General features: G+C 36.7%; 2 protein-coding genes across 5 annotated transcripts; one reads left to right on the forward strand and one right to left on the reverse strand.

Annotated features, from left to right (window-relative positions):
* Nucleotides 1-63: 63 nt before the first annotated feature.
* LOC115632211 (sensory neuron membrane protein 2) lies at nucleotides 64-16610 on the reverse strand. Of its 4 annotated transcripts, XM_030529266.1 has the most exons (10): nucleotides 16099-16610; nucleotides 8109-8266; nucleotides 7904-8051; nucleotides 7668-7800; nucleotides 6192-6244; nucleotides 4883-5143; nucleotides 4391-4823; nucleotides 638-756; nucleotides 446-571; nucleotides 64-384 (listed from the first exon to the last, which is right to left on the reverse strand). In XM_030529266.1, the coding sequence occupies exons 1-10, from the start codon at nucleotides 16207-16209 to the stop codon at nucleotides 208-210; spliced, it is 1719 nt and encodes a 572-aa protein (XP_030385126.1). In that variant the 5' UTR covers nucleotides 16210-16610; the 3' UTR covers nucleotides 64-207. The 4 variants fall into 4 exon arrangements, with proteins under 4 accessions (XP_030385126.1, XP_030385127.1, XP_030385128.1 ...); XM_030529267.1 differs by lacking the exon at nucleotides 6192-6244 and having other exon boundaries at nucleotides 7663-7800; nucleotides 16099-16609; XM_030529268.1 differs by lacking the exons at nucleotides 6192-6244; nucleotides 7668-7800 and having other exon boundaries at nucleotides 16099-16609.
* Nucleotides 8855-9822, forward strand: LOC115632213 (proteasome subunit alpha type-3-like). The gene has a single exon (XM_030529271.1). It carries the CDS (start codon nucleotides 8872-8874, stop codon nucleotides 9613-9615), a length of 744 nt encoding a protein of 247 aa, XP_030385131.1. The 5' UTR covers nucleotides 8855-8871; the 3' UTR covers nucleotides 9616-9822.
* Nucleotides 16611-18072: the final 1462 nt, after the last annotated feature.

The raw sequence follows: 18072 nt of genomic DNA on the forward strand, positions 1-18072 counted from the left end.
CTAAATCACAATACAATAAAATCACATTTACAAAATAAATTATATACAAAATTCGTCGTACACTGAGAGAGACACTGAGACGTTTTAGAACCAAGTTACATACTTCAATATACACACATAAGCATAATATAATATACATTTATATTAATAATAACAATACGAGTAAGCAGGTAATAGATTAGAAATTCAGGAGCCTTCAGGAACTCTCTACTTGACGGGCGCTTCCTGCGGTCGACTGCGTTGCATCGCAAAGTAGAGCAGGCAAACGGCTGCCACGCCCACTCCACCGCACAGCGCCGCCCAATGCACAATGTCCAGGGTCTTGAGTGTGTTGAGGAGCTTCTTCTTGAAGAAGGCCACCATCTCATTGTTCAGTTCAATGCCCTGCAAAAATATTTAAGACATTGTATATTGACCATCGCATTTCAATATTCGAATCACTGACCTCCTCCACCCAGATGGCGGGCATCAGCACCGTCGTCAGATTCTCGGTTATGGTTATGCGATTGATGCTCTTGAGGAACATGTTGAACTGCACCCGCTTGCCTCCCTGCAGTGGAGTGCCCGTCAACTGTAAATTGGTTTTACGGCCGCTTAATGATTATTGATGCGACAATCGACAATTGCGACTACTTACCGACTGCACGTCCACAAAGGTCTGATGCTTCTTGGCGTCGGGCTTGAGTCCGCGAATCATTTTCGTGTACTCGTTGGAGGCGCCAAGCATGTGCGGCAGCGTCAGAATGACGGGCGCGTCTGTGAATTATACTTACATAAGATACTTGCATACATGTTTTGGAGGTAATAATAAATAATTGTCTGGTATTTCGGGTGATTAGGAGGGAGTATTGCTCGACTAATTACCATTCATTAAAATGTTGGAGACCCAATTTAGAGAAGAGTTATTTATTTTAAATGGAAATGGAGATTAAGTTGGATTATAAAAGCAAATATTTTGTAATCTCTTAGTTATTATATTTAACTGTTTAAAATACCAAACCCATACTGGGTTAGTGGGATATCCCTCAATAAATGCTACTTCTAGGAAGGAAAAACACATCGCAATAAGAAGAGTTAAGAGTGAACAAAAGCTGCTTATCATGAAACAATATAAAATATTCAGCAATATGTGATAACAAATCTGACATCCTACATATTTTCAACAGAATAGGATATGGTATTAAAAAATTGCCTTAGAAAATCTATAATCTATAATCTGTAAATTTAAAATTTGTATAAATAAATACTCATAGGTGTAATCACGAGCTTCGTAGACATAACTCTCTTACATGTATAATGATATTAGTTACTCATATAACTTGTCGTTAATAGATTAAATATTTGTAGAAAAGTATCTTTAATTTGTTCTTAAATAACATGTTCATATCATAAATATAAATATTAGAATTCTGCTATTTGCAGATCTCTTCCACATAGATACTAGCCGGAAAGACCTGCAGCACACTCTTATATTTAGGTTTGGCCTTGAATTTACAAAAACATTGTTATTTGCTGTCTTAAAAACTCGTAACAACTCAATTGACAATTACTGCTTTACAAGAAGGTAAAACAGTAAGCGGAAGTTGAGGCTACGCTCACGTTTCCAATTGAAGCACGAAACGAATTCCACACAACAGCTCAATATAAATATTTGTTCATTTACTCGTATTTACTTTCGATTTCTTTGGGCTCATCATCTCTGAACCAATTCTTAAAGATTTCCTGCTTTTCAGCAAACATTCAGAACAAACATTTCTCAAGTGGTGCTTGTTATAGAAAAATGTAAAGGCACGCTCGACCAATTAGGCAGTACAAAATTCTCGACTGAAGCGTGCGCGGTTGGCAAATAATTCAAATAAAATAAATAAATTGAAATAAATAAAAATCAAGTTTCTACTAAAATATACGAAGCGTACGCTCAGTAATTGACAGCACCATAATGACAATGACGATGATCATCATTATTATCGAATATTAGAAGCATTCTAATAACCACTTAAAAGGCCGTAAAAATAGTTAAAGAGAATGTGCCAAACACTTTTAATTTCAAATGCCGAGCACACAACTTTGTTGGTATTTTATTTTTTATAGTGTGTCAGCAATTATTGCAAGTGTTAATTAAGAAGTTAAGAGCAACAAAAAGATCAAAAGATACAATTCTCAGCAGCCACACACGTTGCCAGCGGCTATACGTGAATATTTTAATCTGAAGTTGATTCTGCGTATGCAAGAACTTTAAGAGGCACTTAAGCGATTTTTATTTTCGTATACGAATTTGATTAGCCGTCTGTTTAATGGGCCCCATTTGCTTCTTCAATTCGAATATATAAGTGAAGTACTAACATCGATATATTGTCTTAACCAAATATTACTTTCGTCCCTCGTTGGATTAATCGGATTTTTATTTTCTTTTTATAGAAGTTTTGCTATGCTTCAAAATAATTTTATGTGCAAATAAATAAAAAATACATATTATCATAGCTGGCGTGCGATTTTGCAAACAAAATATAATGTGCTTTTTATTGGCTGTTGGAGATCGTGAGGGTTATGACAGTACTTGTATAATACAGGCTATCAGACTCACAGACAAGTATCGCTAAATTGGTGTATAATACTTGTACTTTATAGGAAACATATTTATAGAATCTATTTGTTCATCAATTATGATTTTTTTTTTCGGGGGCTACGTGAAATATTTTAATCTCTATATTATGATTACAATAACTTCCATTAATGTGTTATCAATTATCATAGATGTACTTCATATTTAAGCCGAGACTTTCAAACACGGACACTGCACAATTAATTAAAAAATGGCGTTTAAATTGCTGCTACAGCTTTGCAGCTTAATGACAGTTTTGTTCGAATTTGCGTTGATTTATAATGCTGTGCGTTCGGTAGAACAATAGAGCAATAATCATAATCACCTCACTAACACTACTACGACTACGACTACTGCTTATTGGCCACATGCTGTCATTTGCTGACACTAAAGAACTAACCCAGCTGGCTTTATCGAATTTCAAACAGCACCAAGCTGTCTTCGTTTCCAAATTTGCATACTAAACATAATAAAAATCACAAGCGAAATGGACGTAAAGATTCTCTTCTGTAGATATCTCACAAAAATGTCAAAGGCATGTTTGGCGTTTCCGGTTTTTGGTTCATGTATTTTGCATATTTCAAATACTGGATACTAAACGAATTGTTCAAAATTGCAAAATCGAAAGTTGATAGCCCGTATAGACCTTTATGAGTATTTTTAGCTGTGACAAACTGGAGTAGATTGTCGATAGGGGCGGGCTAAATGGGGATTATGGACAGATCCAAATTAATGCACAGGCTAATGGCGCAAGTAGCTAATTAAATTGGGTTTTAATCGACTCTTGCGAAGAAACAAAAGCAACTGAATAATTAAAATGGAAGCAAGTCAGAAGACGTTAATGAGAGCTTTATAGATAAATAAATGGAATCAATAATTAATCGCGTTTATTGTTATTGAAATAAAACTATTTAAGTATGTTCTTAAAACACCTTTTGTCCTCTTTTTGTTAATTCAGGAACTAATTAACCCTATATACTGAATAATTGATACCTATATGTATATTTTTCTGTTGTAACTACATGTATACGATTTCGAATCACATAGATTTTTCTTGTTCTAGGAAAGCTCTAAAAAGATACTTGTATATAAAAACAGGCTAACATTAAAAAGTTCATACAAGCAGATGATCGATTAGATTAACAAACGTTGTCCTGAACAACTTTTTATTGGAGAATTATGTTGGAGAATATTTAAGTGCAATACATTCTTTGACTGTTTCTTCCAATGAAAGCTTTGTACATTATAGAGAAAGCAAATTGAAAATATAAAACAAACTTCATCACCCTTGTATAGACAGACGATAGAACAGATAACAACGATGGAAAGTAAAATATTTTATTAAAAGAAATTATATTTCGAAAATAATACATACAATAACAGAGTTAGTTGTTTCCTCTCTCTCTCTCTCTCTCTCTCTAATTGGTATTACTGAGAAGTAACCTTGATTGACAATACAAAAATGTAGTTAGATTACTTAAAGTAGCTTTGTTATTTAAAGATTTGCTGAAAACTAACAAAAATTGACTCTAATTTGAAACAAACAAATAAATTAGATCTTCTAGAGTGACAGCAGAGCAAAGTCTTATCATTAAATGATCAGTCAACAGAACTACAATTAAGCCCTAAACGCCTTTTTAAGCTGCTCAGCTTACAAATGACCAAGGTTACTGTACTGGTCAATATTTAAAAGCGTTATATAGATTAGATCTGAGACAACAGCTTATCACTCCATCTGACCTTAGTCCATTATGGCAGGTCTAGCTGGTTGTCTGGCTTCCTACTCACCCAAGCAGTTGGTCAGGTCCAAGGCGCCGGCATATAGACAGCCATTCTTGCGTTTGATCACATTCGTCAGCTTGTCGACGCAAAAGCATTCGTTGTCATGCTCCGGTCCTATATCATTGATGAAGTTCTCACCTATGGAGTACCTGAAGCCCGGAATACCCTGGTACTGTATGTCCGACTGATAGAACAGCTGCACCGAACGACAAATATCAGCGCTGAAAATATACATGGAGTCGCCCCTCTGTCGAAATGGTGGGTAGGAGGAGGCGTCTGTTCCATTGATCTGATTGCAGACCGAGGTATCGCCCTCGGCACTCGTGTTGAGCCACACTTGCAAATTGTGGGAATCGTCTAGCTTCTGTATCTCCAGCACCTTCATGGCATCTCCCTTGCCCGTGTGAACCTCATAGACCTCGCGGCCGGTGCCGTTTTTCTGTGAAGAAAATGGATCAGTGAACCGATTCCGAGTGTTGTTTGGATTGAAAGACTCACGTGACTGAAGAAAGAGAATGCCAAACTGCCATCGCTGAGCTCGCGTATCGTCTTCGAGCCGCTCTCCTTGATCTGATTGCAGATGGCCTTGGCAATGCCCTGTGGATTGATGCAGAACCGCACGCCATCGAACAGATACTCACGCACCGATGTGTGCACGAACATGGAGCGGGGATCGTTGAAGACGGCCTTCAGATTGGCATTCAGATGCACCAGCAGAAGCGCCAGGCCGGGATCGTTCTCGGATATTTGCAATACGGACTGCAACGAATGGAAACCAAAGGGGGGAGAGGCCTTGAGTAAGGAGAGCCGCTTAGATTAGAGGCGAGCATGCAGAGTTGGGCAAGCAGAGGCGTTAGCCATAACCAGTGGGTCGTTATATCTGTACAAAAGAAGCGTTAAAAGTGGGCGGGGCGAAACGGGGCGGAGTGGAGAGGTTTCAGCAAAGTTAGAAAGAAGCATAGGCCAGTTTGGTAGCATGTAGAGCTTACTCATTAATATTGTTAATCGCTTACAAATTAATGATAAATACTTTTGGATGGGTGCAAGCAAGCTTATGTATCTACATCAAGTAGTATGTTAAAGTCGCACAACACCGACTCTTGTATACCCTGCACCATTCACACATTTATTTCTTCTAAATACTTTTATGGCAACAGATTTTATGAACCATCCCGATATAGTATGACATTATATAAGATTACGAGGACCTTACTGGCGTAGAAAAAAAAATTATGGCTTGCGATAAACTTGGTTCGCGTATTGGTAAGACAAGTCTAGAAGCCAAGTTTGGTATCTTTTACTGTTATGACTCAAAAGATCTCGGCGTTCCTACAGACAAACATTTGGACAGATGGAAGGACGCGAAATCGAATAGGTTTATATAAATTATTTAGCTTAGGTTAGGTTGTTAGGTTTATATACATTTCGTCATGCTGGTCTTAAATATACGAGTATATGTAGTCTGCTACACAGATGCACACTTCTTAGTTAGCCTGTCGGGTACAGGGTATACGAGTAGAAACCAACCAACGAACGAACAAACGCACGGCAGCCGCTCTGACTGACAGGCGGTCGTAATCAATCTCCGAGCCGAGCGCGTTGTCGTGTCAGTTTTCTGTTTTCAGTATTTAGTTTTGAAATTCAATTTATCAAAATATTTACATTCGAGAATTTTAACACTGCCGATTGTGAAGGTTGCTGCCAATCAACGTCGTTGCTGTTGTTAGTGAACTTGAGTTTAATGAGCAAATTGGAAATTAATTGCTATTTGTATAGGAGTGTGTCCGAACGACAGTTTTTAACTTACTTTGACATCTTCAATAATGTTGACAAAGATGCCGTAAGCCCAGCTAAAAGGCGCTATAATTATTACACATAGTATAGTACATAGTATTAGTTTCCATTGACGAATATTAATAGCATTTAAGCCTCAAATGCTGCTCGCCCGTCACTTTCAAGTCTCAAGTCGGATCTAAAAGTCAGACTCATGGAGGACAAGCAGCACTTGTAAGCTAAATGTTTCAATTAAGTTAGTTTAGCGCCTGTGGTTCTGTTCATTTATAGGATTCTTTTCTAACCCTGACCTACTATCACCTAATCATAGGTCAGAGTTCTTCAACGCATAACATCATCTGCCATCGTAATTACTTATAGCCTTATATCTTCCATGCCTGAAACAAAAGCGACCATTACCAACGTCTAGGGTAAAATAATAATCAAGTTAATAGCGATGGAATCGATATAAATGGTAGCAACAATGCATGCAACTGCATTTCATTAAAGAGTGAGTACAAAGTTAATACCCAAACCACACGTCGAGAAAACAGTGGAAGCTCGCTAAAATGTATCTCTGGGTTCAGTAATTTTTCTGCCTTTAGTATATCCTCAGTATTCAATTCGATAACTTTAAGAGTTTATGTGTTTTCATCGAAAAGGTATGAATTTAAATTTTAAAGTTGATATTTCTGGTTTGACTTTTTTAAGTCATTTGCTTTGATTATTATTAACAGATTATTAAAAAATGTTTAAAAGTAAATCAGAATATTTTTAAAATCTTAGCAGCGATAACTGAACGGCTCTTTCATGAGCTCTGTTGTTGACCTTTTAATATTAGCAAGTTGGATAATATTCAAAGAGTTTATTCAAACTGTTGACCAACATATTTCAAACTAGCTATTTAAAATACAAAAATCAATTTTAATTAGTAATCTGACGAATTATATTTAATTCCAAAGTATCTAGATAAGTAAATTGAAAGTACGATTATTTTGGGACACTTTGTGAAATATCAAAATAAATCGATAGAGCGTAAAAAATTTCCTTTAGGCAAAAAACTTCCTTCAGTAACTAGTCAATGGCCTGGTAACAACGTCATAAAATACGATATCGAGTGTTTACTCTGGGGAAAATACATAATACGATCGAAAAGGCAGCATGTGTTGTTGTGGCTTGGTCTACGCAATAATAAACCTAAAAGCCATTACCGTTTACATGCCTTACATACTTATTTATATATATGTACATAGACCCGTATCTGCAGTTTAAGCATTCGATTCGTAAATAGAAACGATTCGGGTCAATGTGTAATTAGTTGGCCCAATCAACCCGAAACCGGAGCCCGGACCAAATCAACGGTGCGCAACACCATGCCCCGACCCCACCAAAGCATGCTTGGCTAGGTGTTTGTGTTTTAGTGGGTAGGGTCGGGACTCTTTAAAGCAAATGCATGTACTAGGTATATATTGGCGCTCTATAGAATTAGTAGTAAATAAAATTACTTTACGTTTCCCTCGAATGCGCTCCATCAAACGCTTTAAAATGCGTACGCCGGGCGTGCGATTCAGCCGCGAGTTCAATCTATTTGCAAAACCCTGAAAGATATCTGTGATTTCTCTTTCGAATACTTGTAAAAATGCCTGCAAGATGTGTCGAAAGGTTAGCGTTTAGATAAATATCCATATGGTCATATATAAATTGGTCTTCAAATAGCATATCTCGTTTGCGACTACTGCTACTCACGTTCATGTGCATGTTGAGCGCCACAATCCGGTCGTTTTGTGTGTAGGGTGCCGAGGCATCTGCATCGAAGTCGAAATGCACATTCTGGACATAGGAGATCTTCGATCCGTCACGCGAGAAGTGCTTGACTTTCTTGCGGCGATATTGTCTGGAAAAGAGTTCAAATTATGTGGTGCGTGGCAAAAGCCAAATGAGCGTCACTTACTTGTAGACATACGGACCGATTTCCTTGACTATGGGTATGGCACCTCGTTGTACCATGTCCGGGTTCGTTACATTGAAAATGAAAACCTTAAAAACGAGTGGTTGGGGTAGATTGACGAAGCGTTTGTATTGCTCTGAGCCATCCGCAATGATAACACTCTGTTGCGAAAAGAAAGAAATATAATTAACAACCATTGCCATTCTAATAATAAATGTATTTAAGTAGCAAAAATTTAAACGATTTTCGACATTCATCGGTTCAATCAGACTGATTTGTAAAAGCTGATGTTTGGTCTGATTTCTCAAATATTCTTATTTCTTAATCGATCAATTCCTTCCTTTTTAAAACAATATATGCATTTCTAACTCTCTAGCTGCTCAAAGTTATTTATTGTTAAAACGATAAAAAGAAGAATAAGATTTATAAAATGCATTGCAATATAATAGAAATTGTGTGCTTATTGTTACATATAGATATCTGAAAATATTTATCCTATGTACTTTCTTTAAATCCAACTATCTAAAATGTCTCTTGTTATAAAAATAAGATGGAACATTAAGAATCCGTTCTTTGTGACATGTGTATTCAAATCGGAAGGTATTCGTCTTCTCCAGCCACCTCTTTGTCTCTCTATTGCCTGAGGTTTTTCGAATCGTTTTCGTTTCGATCGACTCGGCACATTGAAAGTTGTCAAATTAGTCTTTCCCACTCAAATCCTATCACTATTTTCGAGTATATGTTCCCAAAGCAACATTAAAAAACAATGAGCAGCAATTTCGATTTAATGCCCTCGCAATTCTCGCCGGAGGGTCGCATCCACCAGGTCGAATATGCTGAAAAGGCGGCGCAGAAAAGTGGCACCGTCATCGGTCTACGAGGCAAGGACGGCGTGGTGTTGGCCGTGGAGAAACTCCTAACTAGTTCTCTATATGAACAGGACTCTGGCAGGCGTATTTTCACTATTAATGCGAACATTGGCATGGCGGTTGCAGGTTTGACAGCCGATGGCTTTGCTGTGGCCGAGAAAGCACGTCAAGAGGCCACCAATCACCATCTGCAATTTGGAAAGCCCATTACTATAAATCATATGTGCGACAGGATCGCGGCATATATGCACGCCTATACTGTGTTCTCTTCGACACGGCCGTTTGGTCTGACGGTGACGCTGGCAGGCTGGGACGAAATTGTCGGACCCCAGCTATTCAAAATTGATTCGTCGGGAGTAGCCGCTGGGTATCTTGCCTGCGCCAGCGGATTGGGTGAGCAGAAGGCAAGCCCCTTGATGAAAAAATACAAGTTCTCTGACATGCCACTTGATAGTTTGGTGCAGACTGCTGGTAGTCTGATCTATCAGGTGCATAACGAGTCTAGCGACAAGGATTTCTGCTTCGAAATGGGACTGGTGGGCAAGGATACTGATGGCTTGCATTGCATCAATCCTGATATATGGATCGCTTTGGCTGTGGAGTCCGGTTTACGAGCAAACAAGCCGGGATATTGCGGTTAATTCAAAATGCTTCGGCATAGACTTTAGTTGTTGAGCAAAGTAAAGCGTTTTCTAGTAGTTTAGGTTAATCATTTATAATATAGATATTGTTTAGAAGTGGTTGTTTATTACAGTAAAATAGAATTCGGTTCGTTTTTAGATGTGTAGATGCATCAGATTTTTTTGGCCGATTTAGTTTTGTTTTTTTTATTATTGGTCCTTTTTGAAAATTAGAGAAAAATGTCTTAAAAACCTGTAGAAAAACGAATTGTAAAAATAAATATTCCATTAACAACACTAACGCAATTTATATCTTGAATTAAAAAATGGCTTGTAAATGAATGTATCAGTATGTTTAAAAAAATAATAATTTTCCGATATTATTTTGTAAGGCCTTCCTAATTAAATTAAGATTTATTGCGAAATTGATTCCTACACGGTTTATCGCACCATCTAGAAATCTTATTTATGGCCATATAGATGCTGATGTTGCCATAAAAATCACATCAAGATCATCGACATGCTGGCGTCTACGAACCAGTTTTGGATATCAAAACATTTAGCAGCTCTTTGTTGCAGTTCGTATTTATTAATTGCCAAGACGCATTTTTATTTGGCTTACGATGCTTTCGACGTTTGTCATTTGAAGCTGCTCAAGCGTCAAGGGGCAATGACCAAAATGCTCAAAACAATAATAATTATGGCATTTAAATGTGTTTCAAGCCAAAACGAAAAAGCGTAAAAGTATTTTGTCCAAATTCAATTATTATTTGAGTTTTAATTGCAACTCAAAATTAACAGAATTCTTGGTCAAAGTCAGGCAGGAAATGCGCACAAAATTTGTAAGCAATGGGAATGGGAACTTGAAAGATTTGATTGCCGACAATCTCTGGACCTTGTCACAATTTCCACTTCAAACGAGCTGTAAAGTCACCAAAAAAAACCACGCAGAGCTCAAAACAGTAGCGCCCTCATAAAGATCTCTTCAAATACTATATATAGTATACACGATTGTGTTTACAATTCCCTCAAAGACGTAAAATTCGCAAAAACAAATAAAAACTTCAGCATGACCAGCAATATAAATTGAGATTCGTAGACAGTAGACAGAAATCATGTACTTGATACAATTGAAAAATTGTTCAAATCTCCGACCACATTTTCAAGGTCATTGCACACGCTTCGACGTCAACGTCGACATCCACATCGACGGCGACGGCGACAGCGCAGCCAACGCCAGCAGAGTGGAAGAGCGGAATACAAAACGTTTGATTAACCTTAAGAGGGCCAAGCGAAGAGAAAAAGACTAAACAAAAAACACATTGTCACTGGCCCAAAATTCATTCACAAACCAACACAAATAATGAAAATAATTATTGCGAAATAGACCAATTTAAACAATTTGTTGGCATTGTCGCTCTCGTCTCTGAATTGTGGCGGTGGCGGCGGCAACGACTAAAAGACACACGCAAACACTCGCACTTACACATTCAAAAACGAAAACGGCAACAAATCAAAGACAAAAAGTGAATTGAAAACGGCGTGCGCCAAACGTGACCAAAATGTCTGAATACAATAAATGAATGCAAATGCAGCATAAATATATGATATAAATAATAGTACGACAGACGCCATATCCGAGCCGCTTAGAATGTGACCAGTCAAAGGGGTCATCATGGCGTATGCGTAATTAATTACTCGACACAATTTTCTTTTTCGCATACCCTTCACTTTAATTTGTTGGTTATATCTTGAAAGCTTATTATGTGCGAAAGCAACGAAGATTTTATTTTATTAATATTGCAATTTGCAGATTGCGATGGAACGGCTAAAGAAATCGGTATCTGTCTGTTTTAATAAGTTTCCTAATAATAGGTACTAGAATTTCAGAATTCTAAAAATTGTTCTAACTTTAACAATTGCGGCCCGGACAGGTAAAGAAGACAACATCTGTTGAGCTAAAATAAGCAACGTTTAATTCAATTTTATCTGACCGAGATGGCCAATAGTTCCTCCAACGAATGACTTTTTATAGCCTCAATCAATCCATGTCGCCTTACCCAGACCGAATATTTGAGTTTCGGAAAACGGAAAATGAATCTGGAGCCTAATCTGGCGAATGCTTTGGCTATTTCGTGTTTGGCCATAAATTCATTTGCGATCAGGCTGGAAGTGAAATAAAAAACATGGATGTTTTCTTTCATATCCAAAACATCAACAGAAAGTGTTGAAACGATCCAAAGGAGATGTTGAGAGGGTTTTTTCTTTTTCTAATACCAAAATTGTGAGCACCAAGCAAACTTGTACAAAGCAAACTATGAGCAATTGAATTTATTAATTAATTTTCTTTTCATTTTATGGAAACCGAATTGATTTACATTGGATTTTATAGTTTGAAGCCTTTTTTATTCATAATTTGCATAGAAAAAGTAATATGTTTTATTTAATCTATTATTCAAATACGTTTTGATTTTATAACCAAAGGGTAAAAGTTTTACTCAAAGTATATATATAAAACGTGTGGAAAGAAATATAGCAGGCAGAAGAAAGAACCTCTGTAAGGTATCAGAGTTGTATTCTTAATTTAATTGACAAACTTGGTTTGAAGACTGTGGATATAGATAAGCATATTTGTATACCCTTCATGAAAAGAATAAGTGTATATTGGTTTTTGTGTGTACGTTTTCAATATCCATAATGAAGTATGGTAGTGCACAGATCATAGGTATATAATCAACCTAAGCTGCAATGCCTGCCTGTCCCTCCACCTGTCCGTTTGTCAGTTTCAATCAACACTTCTCCACAGTTATCATAGCTACCAGGTTAAAACTTTGCACATGTTTTTGTGTGGACCCAGATAATCTGTAATAAGCCGGCTATGTTAGTTCCCTTTTATATAAACAATATCACTTACAAATTAAATATTAACAATGATGTCATAGGTGTTACTTCATCCGTGGGTCACTAAAGTTGACCAGGGATGATCAGTAGGATTTTATAGCATTACATAATAAGTTATGGGTCAGTTTTGCAACGATTTAGAGCTAACGTATTCTCGTAAAATTTAATTTGCTGTATAGGTGTAGAAAAATATTTGGCGGTAATGCTGCGCAATTTCATTATTATTTCAAAAGAAAACGCATATCTATTCTACTCGTATAGTACACCGAAGAAGACATCTATGCTCCAAATGACTGGAATTCGTTGGGATTGTTTATGAAAACAAATCTCAATGGGAATCAAAAATAAAATACAAAAAACTGTACATGAGTTATTTGATCTTAAAATGTGAATACTTTGAAAGAAATATTTCAAATCCACTGACTATCAAGTTGTGTTCGCTAATTACTCGTCAAAGGTATTTAATATGAAAAACGGAACGTGTTGTGTCTAAAAAAAATTATAAATTTCTTGCGTGTAAACATTGCACAATAGTCATATGTTTTTCTTGGAAATTGAATTGTCTATTTGTTTACTTGGGCCGTCTTGGCATTTGAATTACAAATAGAAATGCTTGTGTGAGGGGCTTCAAAGTTGGCGCGTTTCAGGCGCGCTTTCGGCGCGTTTCGAAGGCGTTTTGTGGCTAGCGTGACATTCGGCGGGCGCCAGCACGTCTCAGTCAAAGGTTAAACAAGTGCTCAGCTTTTATGGGTCCCCAACTGCATTAAAATACAATTCTAGATCGCAGCTCAGCCCAACTCGCGGAAGTTCAGTGTTAACTTCAATGTAATGGCCCTTAAAAAAATGTCGAGTCGCAACTGACCTCCCTCATGGGTGCCCATACCATGTTTACGAGGGCTGACCGCAACGGGCAAGGCCTATATCGTGAGTATGCCTCAAATTGTTTGCAATTAAGTTACTTTGCTTTGCTGTGCTTCGGTTGGCCAATTAAAAAAGTCAACAGTCAACAGTTTCTGTTTGCATTCTAATTAAAAACGAATTTCAGTTAAGTTCGTCCGAATGATGAGCATTGAATGGCAGGCAACCTTAAATTTAAACATTTGCCTTGGACAAACCTCACACGTTTTGTTTTTTGTTTTTATTTTGTTTAATTTTAGACACGCCCCCAGCCACTACCATACCCGCGCCCACGTCCTCTTCCTTCAAGGCAAAACTATTTATCAAAATTGTGCAGCCATAAATTGGGCCAAGAATTTTTTGGGCATTATTTTAGTCTAATGGCCGCGTGTGTCTGTCTGGTGTTGCATTTTAATTATGAAACCACTGCTGAATGGAAAATGCATTCTCGGGTCTGACCTGAAATTCATTTTTATTGTCTTGGCGCTGCATTTTAATTTCGGATTGGCATTCTTCAGTGTCTTTCGACTGTCCTAGAACGCTTACGATGACGAGTATTTATTGCCTTCGATTGCCAGCGCGACCCTGGACTGATTTTTGTTGTTATTTTTTCAAAAATTGTTATTGCATATTGTCGTGCCATGCATCTGTTATATCCATAGATGAGAATCGCCATCCCATGCATTTGCAAATCGCATGTGGGCTTTGTGTTTATTTAATTTAGTTCTGCTGCCTCATTGTTGTCATTATGATAATTATATGTGGGGTCAACTATGTGTTATTTCAAAACTAGATCGATGCGATTCAACACATGTTTCTGTCCGGTAACGACTCGTCATTGCCTGGTTAATGTAATGAGTTTCTAAATTATTGGATTGCAAGTGTGGGGCTCCATTAAAGACAAACTAAAAGGCAACCCCTAATGGTCATGTGAATAGGAACAGTATGTAAGTATATTACAATTATAAGTAGGCAAGTTTCCTGAGGATAAAAGTATGTACAGAAATACGGTTTTGCTATGTTCCTTAGATAACCTTGTTAATGATGTTGTTAACCTACCTAATGATTTAACAATACGTATACAAATTTGAATGTAATTTAAAGCAAAACCTACCATTAATTGATACTATTTTCTATATTTACTTGTAGCTTATATTTCTTATAAATATTATTAATGTCATTATATGTGAAAAGTATTTTTATAGCCACATCAAATTGATAATCACAAGTTCTTAGGACCATGTGTATGGAGTCTAGAATCCATATCAGTGCAGGCTATGTTAATCTATTTATAAATTTGATTTGTTTATTATAATTTTATAAGGAAATAGAATGTTGGTCAGCTTTCATTTTTGATCTTTAAAATCATTGAAAGATTATTTCATAAACATGATACGAATATAAAGAATTAAGTTTACGCATAATCTCGAATATAAGAACCGACTCTAGCTATTGAAATTTCTCTGTATTTGTTTTATGACGAAGAAACTAATGATCTTCCTATTCAGAGAATGACATCAGCATTAGACCGTAATCGTTTCCCCCTCAAGCGTAGGAATGTTTTAAATGTTGACTTAAGTTTTAGCTTTGAGGGTTCGGCAAAATTAGCGAATGTGTGTGATTATGAAAATGTTCTCAAATGAAGTAAACAGAAAACAGCATTGTTTGCAGCTAAGTACTTGTAATTGTTAAGTATTTGCAAGTTTTTTAGAAATTCTCACCAACATTATTCGCCTTTTAATGACTAATATGTTTCCGTGATCTCTAGTATCTCTTAGTGGGAATGAACAAATCTTTTTAGAAAGTGTAGGTTCTTTTTTTTTGTACGTTTACATAAAGAACATAGTAGATATTCTTTTATGCATTAAGAGTATAGTGAAAAGTATAATTTTCTTAAAAATTATTAAGTATTATAAATATGTTTTAAGAATTTGGATTGGACAATTTTAAATAATTTGAAATTCAGAACTTGTTGCATACTCCACAATTAAGTGGTGTGTCAATTCAGTTAAATAAAAAGAGAGGTGGATCGATATTTGGACCGAATGTTCCTCAAATATTTTTAAAAGCTTTACATTTTCAGCTTTACACTATTATCGAAATTCTTAATACCAATTTTGTTTTGAACCCATATATGAATTACCTCGACTGTTTTATATAGGTTGCTTATTAGTCTTTTTCTTTTCCCAAATTCAACTTCTTTGCTAAACTCTTTTTTAATTTGTTGTCTTACTATCGTTTATTATGGAATGTTTTATAATTGTAAATAAAAACGATTTTTATTATTATGAAAGGCTCTCAAAATAAAAGGTAAAAGGTATCCTTCTGATCTTCTTAGTAATAGCTTCTGAATACAACTATTTAATACATTCTCCTTTAATTTTTACTAAATGCCTCTTTTGAATGCAATATTTTAATATGAGTTAATTGTTGGAAAACTTTACTAGATAAAAAAGGCTTGAAGTAACAATAAAAGAATATAAAAAGGAAAAAGAAAAGAATTTAAATTGTAAAGAAGAAACCTAATTCATTATATCTATCACAATTATATTATAATTTCACACTTTTCACTCCGATTTTTTGAAAGAAATATTTTATAAAATATAAAAATATTTAAAACACGTTTTGCATTAAAATTTGTTCCCCAATGTATATTTAGAAATGACTTTGAACATGCTAGTACTATCCACGTTCACATCCACTCACCTGTTCAACCTTTTTGTGCACCATGGTGGGGAATAGAAACCAGCCACAATAGGCGCCAAGGACGGCAACGAGGGCGCCCAGAGCGCCAATGATAAGCGACCACTGCACCATTTTCTCGATTCGATTCGATTCCGATTCGAGCGAGCAGAAAGGGGCCAGAAATGAAGTTCCGCACTGTTCAGAGAAATGTGGGGGGAGTAGCCGGCAAAAATGTAACGCCCATTGGCCAATTTGTGTGCCGTTATGTGTGCAGTTGTGGGTCCGTTGATTGCGCCTCAAGTTCGGGTTCAATCAGCCCAAAGTTTGGGGCATATTTTGGTTTATTTATTTATTTATTCGTGGCTCGGTGCTGACCTACGCCAAGTTTTGAAGTGCGAGCCGCTTGTTGATGGCCGCAGCTCAGACTTTTTGGACAACAGCACGCTCTTGGTTGTTGTTGTATTGGAGTGTGTGTATATGTGTGTGCCAAACAATGCGCACTATTTATAAGATACTCGTTTTCTGGTTTTGTGTTGTTTTTTTTTTTCTTCTGCTGTTGTTATATTTTGAAATAAACAAGTTGGATGCGTTGGTTGTTGTATGTCGGTTAAGTTTTGTATATATAAAATATTATATTATGCCTTTTGGGTGTTGCTTTTTATTTTGTTTTAGTGTAAAAGCGCAAAAAACGGGTTTTGCTCAACCAACCGAAGTTGCAGTGAAAGCTTTTTTTCGCTTTTTTGCTCAGCTGTTGTTTAAAATATTTTCAAAATCAATTTAATTAGGTCGCAATGCCAAAATAAATTGCTTTATACCATAGATTTATTTCTCCTTCAATATTTTGGAAATTGCGGAGTTTTTTCTCTGCTTTTTATTTTCGCTTTCCGAGCAGCTCATCGAATTGCGCCGCGAACTCACTAAATGACTCGCCCAGGATAATTGCGGCACATTTTTATTTGCTTTGCGCGCACATCGAACCAAAAAGCCAAACTAAACTCGTAACCCAAAACAACGATCTTATCTAAGAGTGAGCCCGGGTGGGGATTTGGGAAGGGGGAGTACGAGTACGGAACTCGCTATATGGCGTGCGGCGCGCAGTGCGATAAAATCGGTTACGTTTATTACACTTTCCTCTGTGGCACCCGCGCACGCGAAATATATTAGAGGAGGTCGTTAAGATGGGAATGGTAAGGGGAAGTAGTTTGGAAAAAAAGGTTACAAATAATTTTCACTTCGTAATTGAGTTGTTTGGCTTCGCCACGTGTCGATTCTTCACTTCACTTTTCTTTTCTTCACTGAGCGATTTTTTTTGGCTTTACTTTGAATGTGGAATCATTCTTTGCCTGTTGCTGCTTCTTCACTTATTATTCTTCCTTTTCTTGTTACTCTTTCCTGTAACGCGTTTTGTGCAACACGCCGCATTGAATTCCCAAAACCGACTGCCAAAGTTCACAGAGCGCCAACTGCAGACCCGACTCTGACGACAGCTACAACGCCAGCTTCAAGCTTGGCTCACTTTTTGACTTATGAGTAGTCAGTAGTAGTAGTTGTTGTTTTTGTTTTTGTTGCTGACAAGCCCTACGAGTGAGCGACCGTGTGCGAGCTGTCTGCAGAGTCAGCGGCGCATGCGACAACGACATGGAAAGAAACAAGAAAGAAACTACGTGTATCTGGGATCGAAACTTGAATACTCTAAAAAAATACAAAATGTAATTGCCTAACGTAGGATGAGGGGTTCCCAATTAACGGATACTTACGAAACTCTAAATTTCTAATGAATATAATGAAACAAAATAATCTTTGGAATAAAATGTACATATATATATTCTACATTTACTGCATTAAGCTGCCACATTGGTTACACCTTATTTATGATCTTCTTTAAAAAATACAATTTTTGTAATTCGTGATCCCTTCTTGATAATATTTCTTTGAAAATAAAAACCATTCTGAAGTCGGTTTGAACTTAGATCATCTAAGAATTTAGAAGCCGAA

Source organism: Scaptodrosophila lebanonensis, unplaced genomic scaffold, assembly GCF_003285725.1.
Source record: "Scaptodrosophila lebanonensis strain 11010-0011.00,11010-0021.00 unplaced genomic scaffold, SlebRS2 tig00001415-arrow-pilon, whole genome shotgun sequence".
NCBI classification, from domain to species: Eukaryota; Metazoa; Arthropoda; class Insecta; order Diptera; family Drosophilidae; genus Scaptodrosophila; species Scaptodrosophila lebanonensis.

Bases quoted from the DNA above. Each gene is read 5' to 3' on its own strand.
- LOC115632213 (XM_030529271.1), top strand. From the start codon at position 8,872: ATGAGCAGCAATTTCGATTTAATGCCCTCGCAATTCTCGCCGGAGGGT.
- LOC115632211 (XM_030529266.1), bottom strand. From the start codon at position 16,209: ATGGTGCAGTGGTCGCTTATCATTGGCGCTCTGGGCGCCCTCGTTGCC. The intron at 7,801-7,903 runs GTGAGTAGCAGT...CACATCTTGCAG, and splicing joins CGCTCAACATGCACATGAAC to GCATTTTTACAAGTATTCGA. The intron at 5,144-6,191 runs GTAAGTTAAAAA...CATTCGTTGCAG, and splicing joins ACATTATTGAAGATGTCAAA to TCCGTATTGCAAATATCCGA.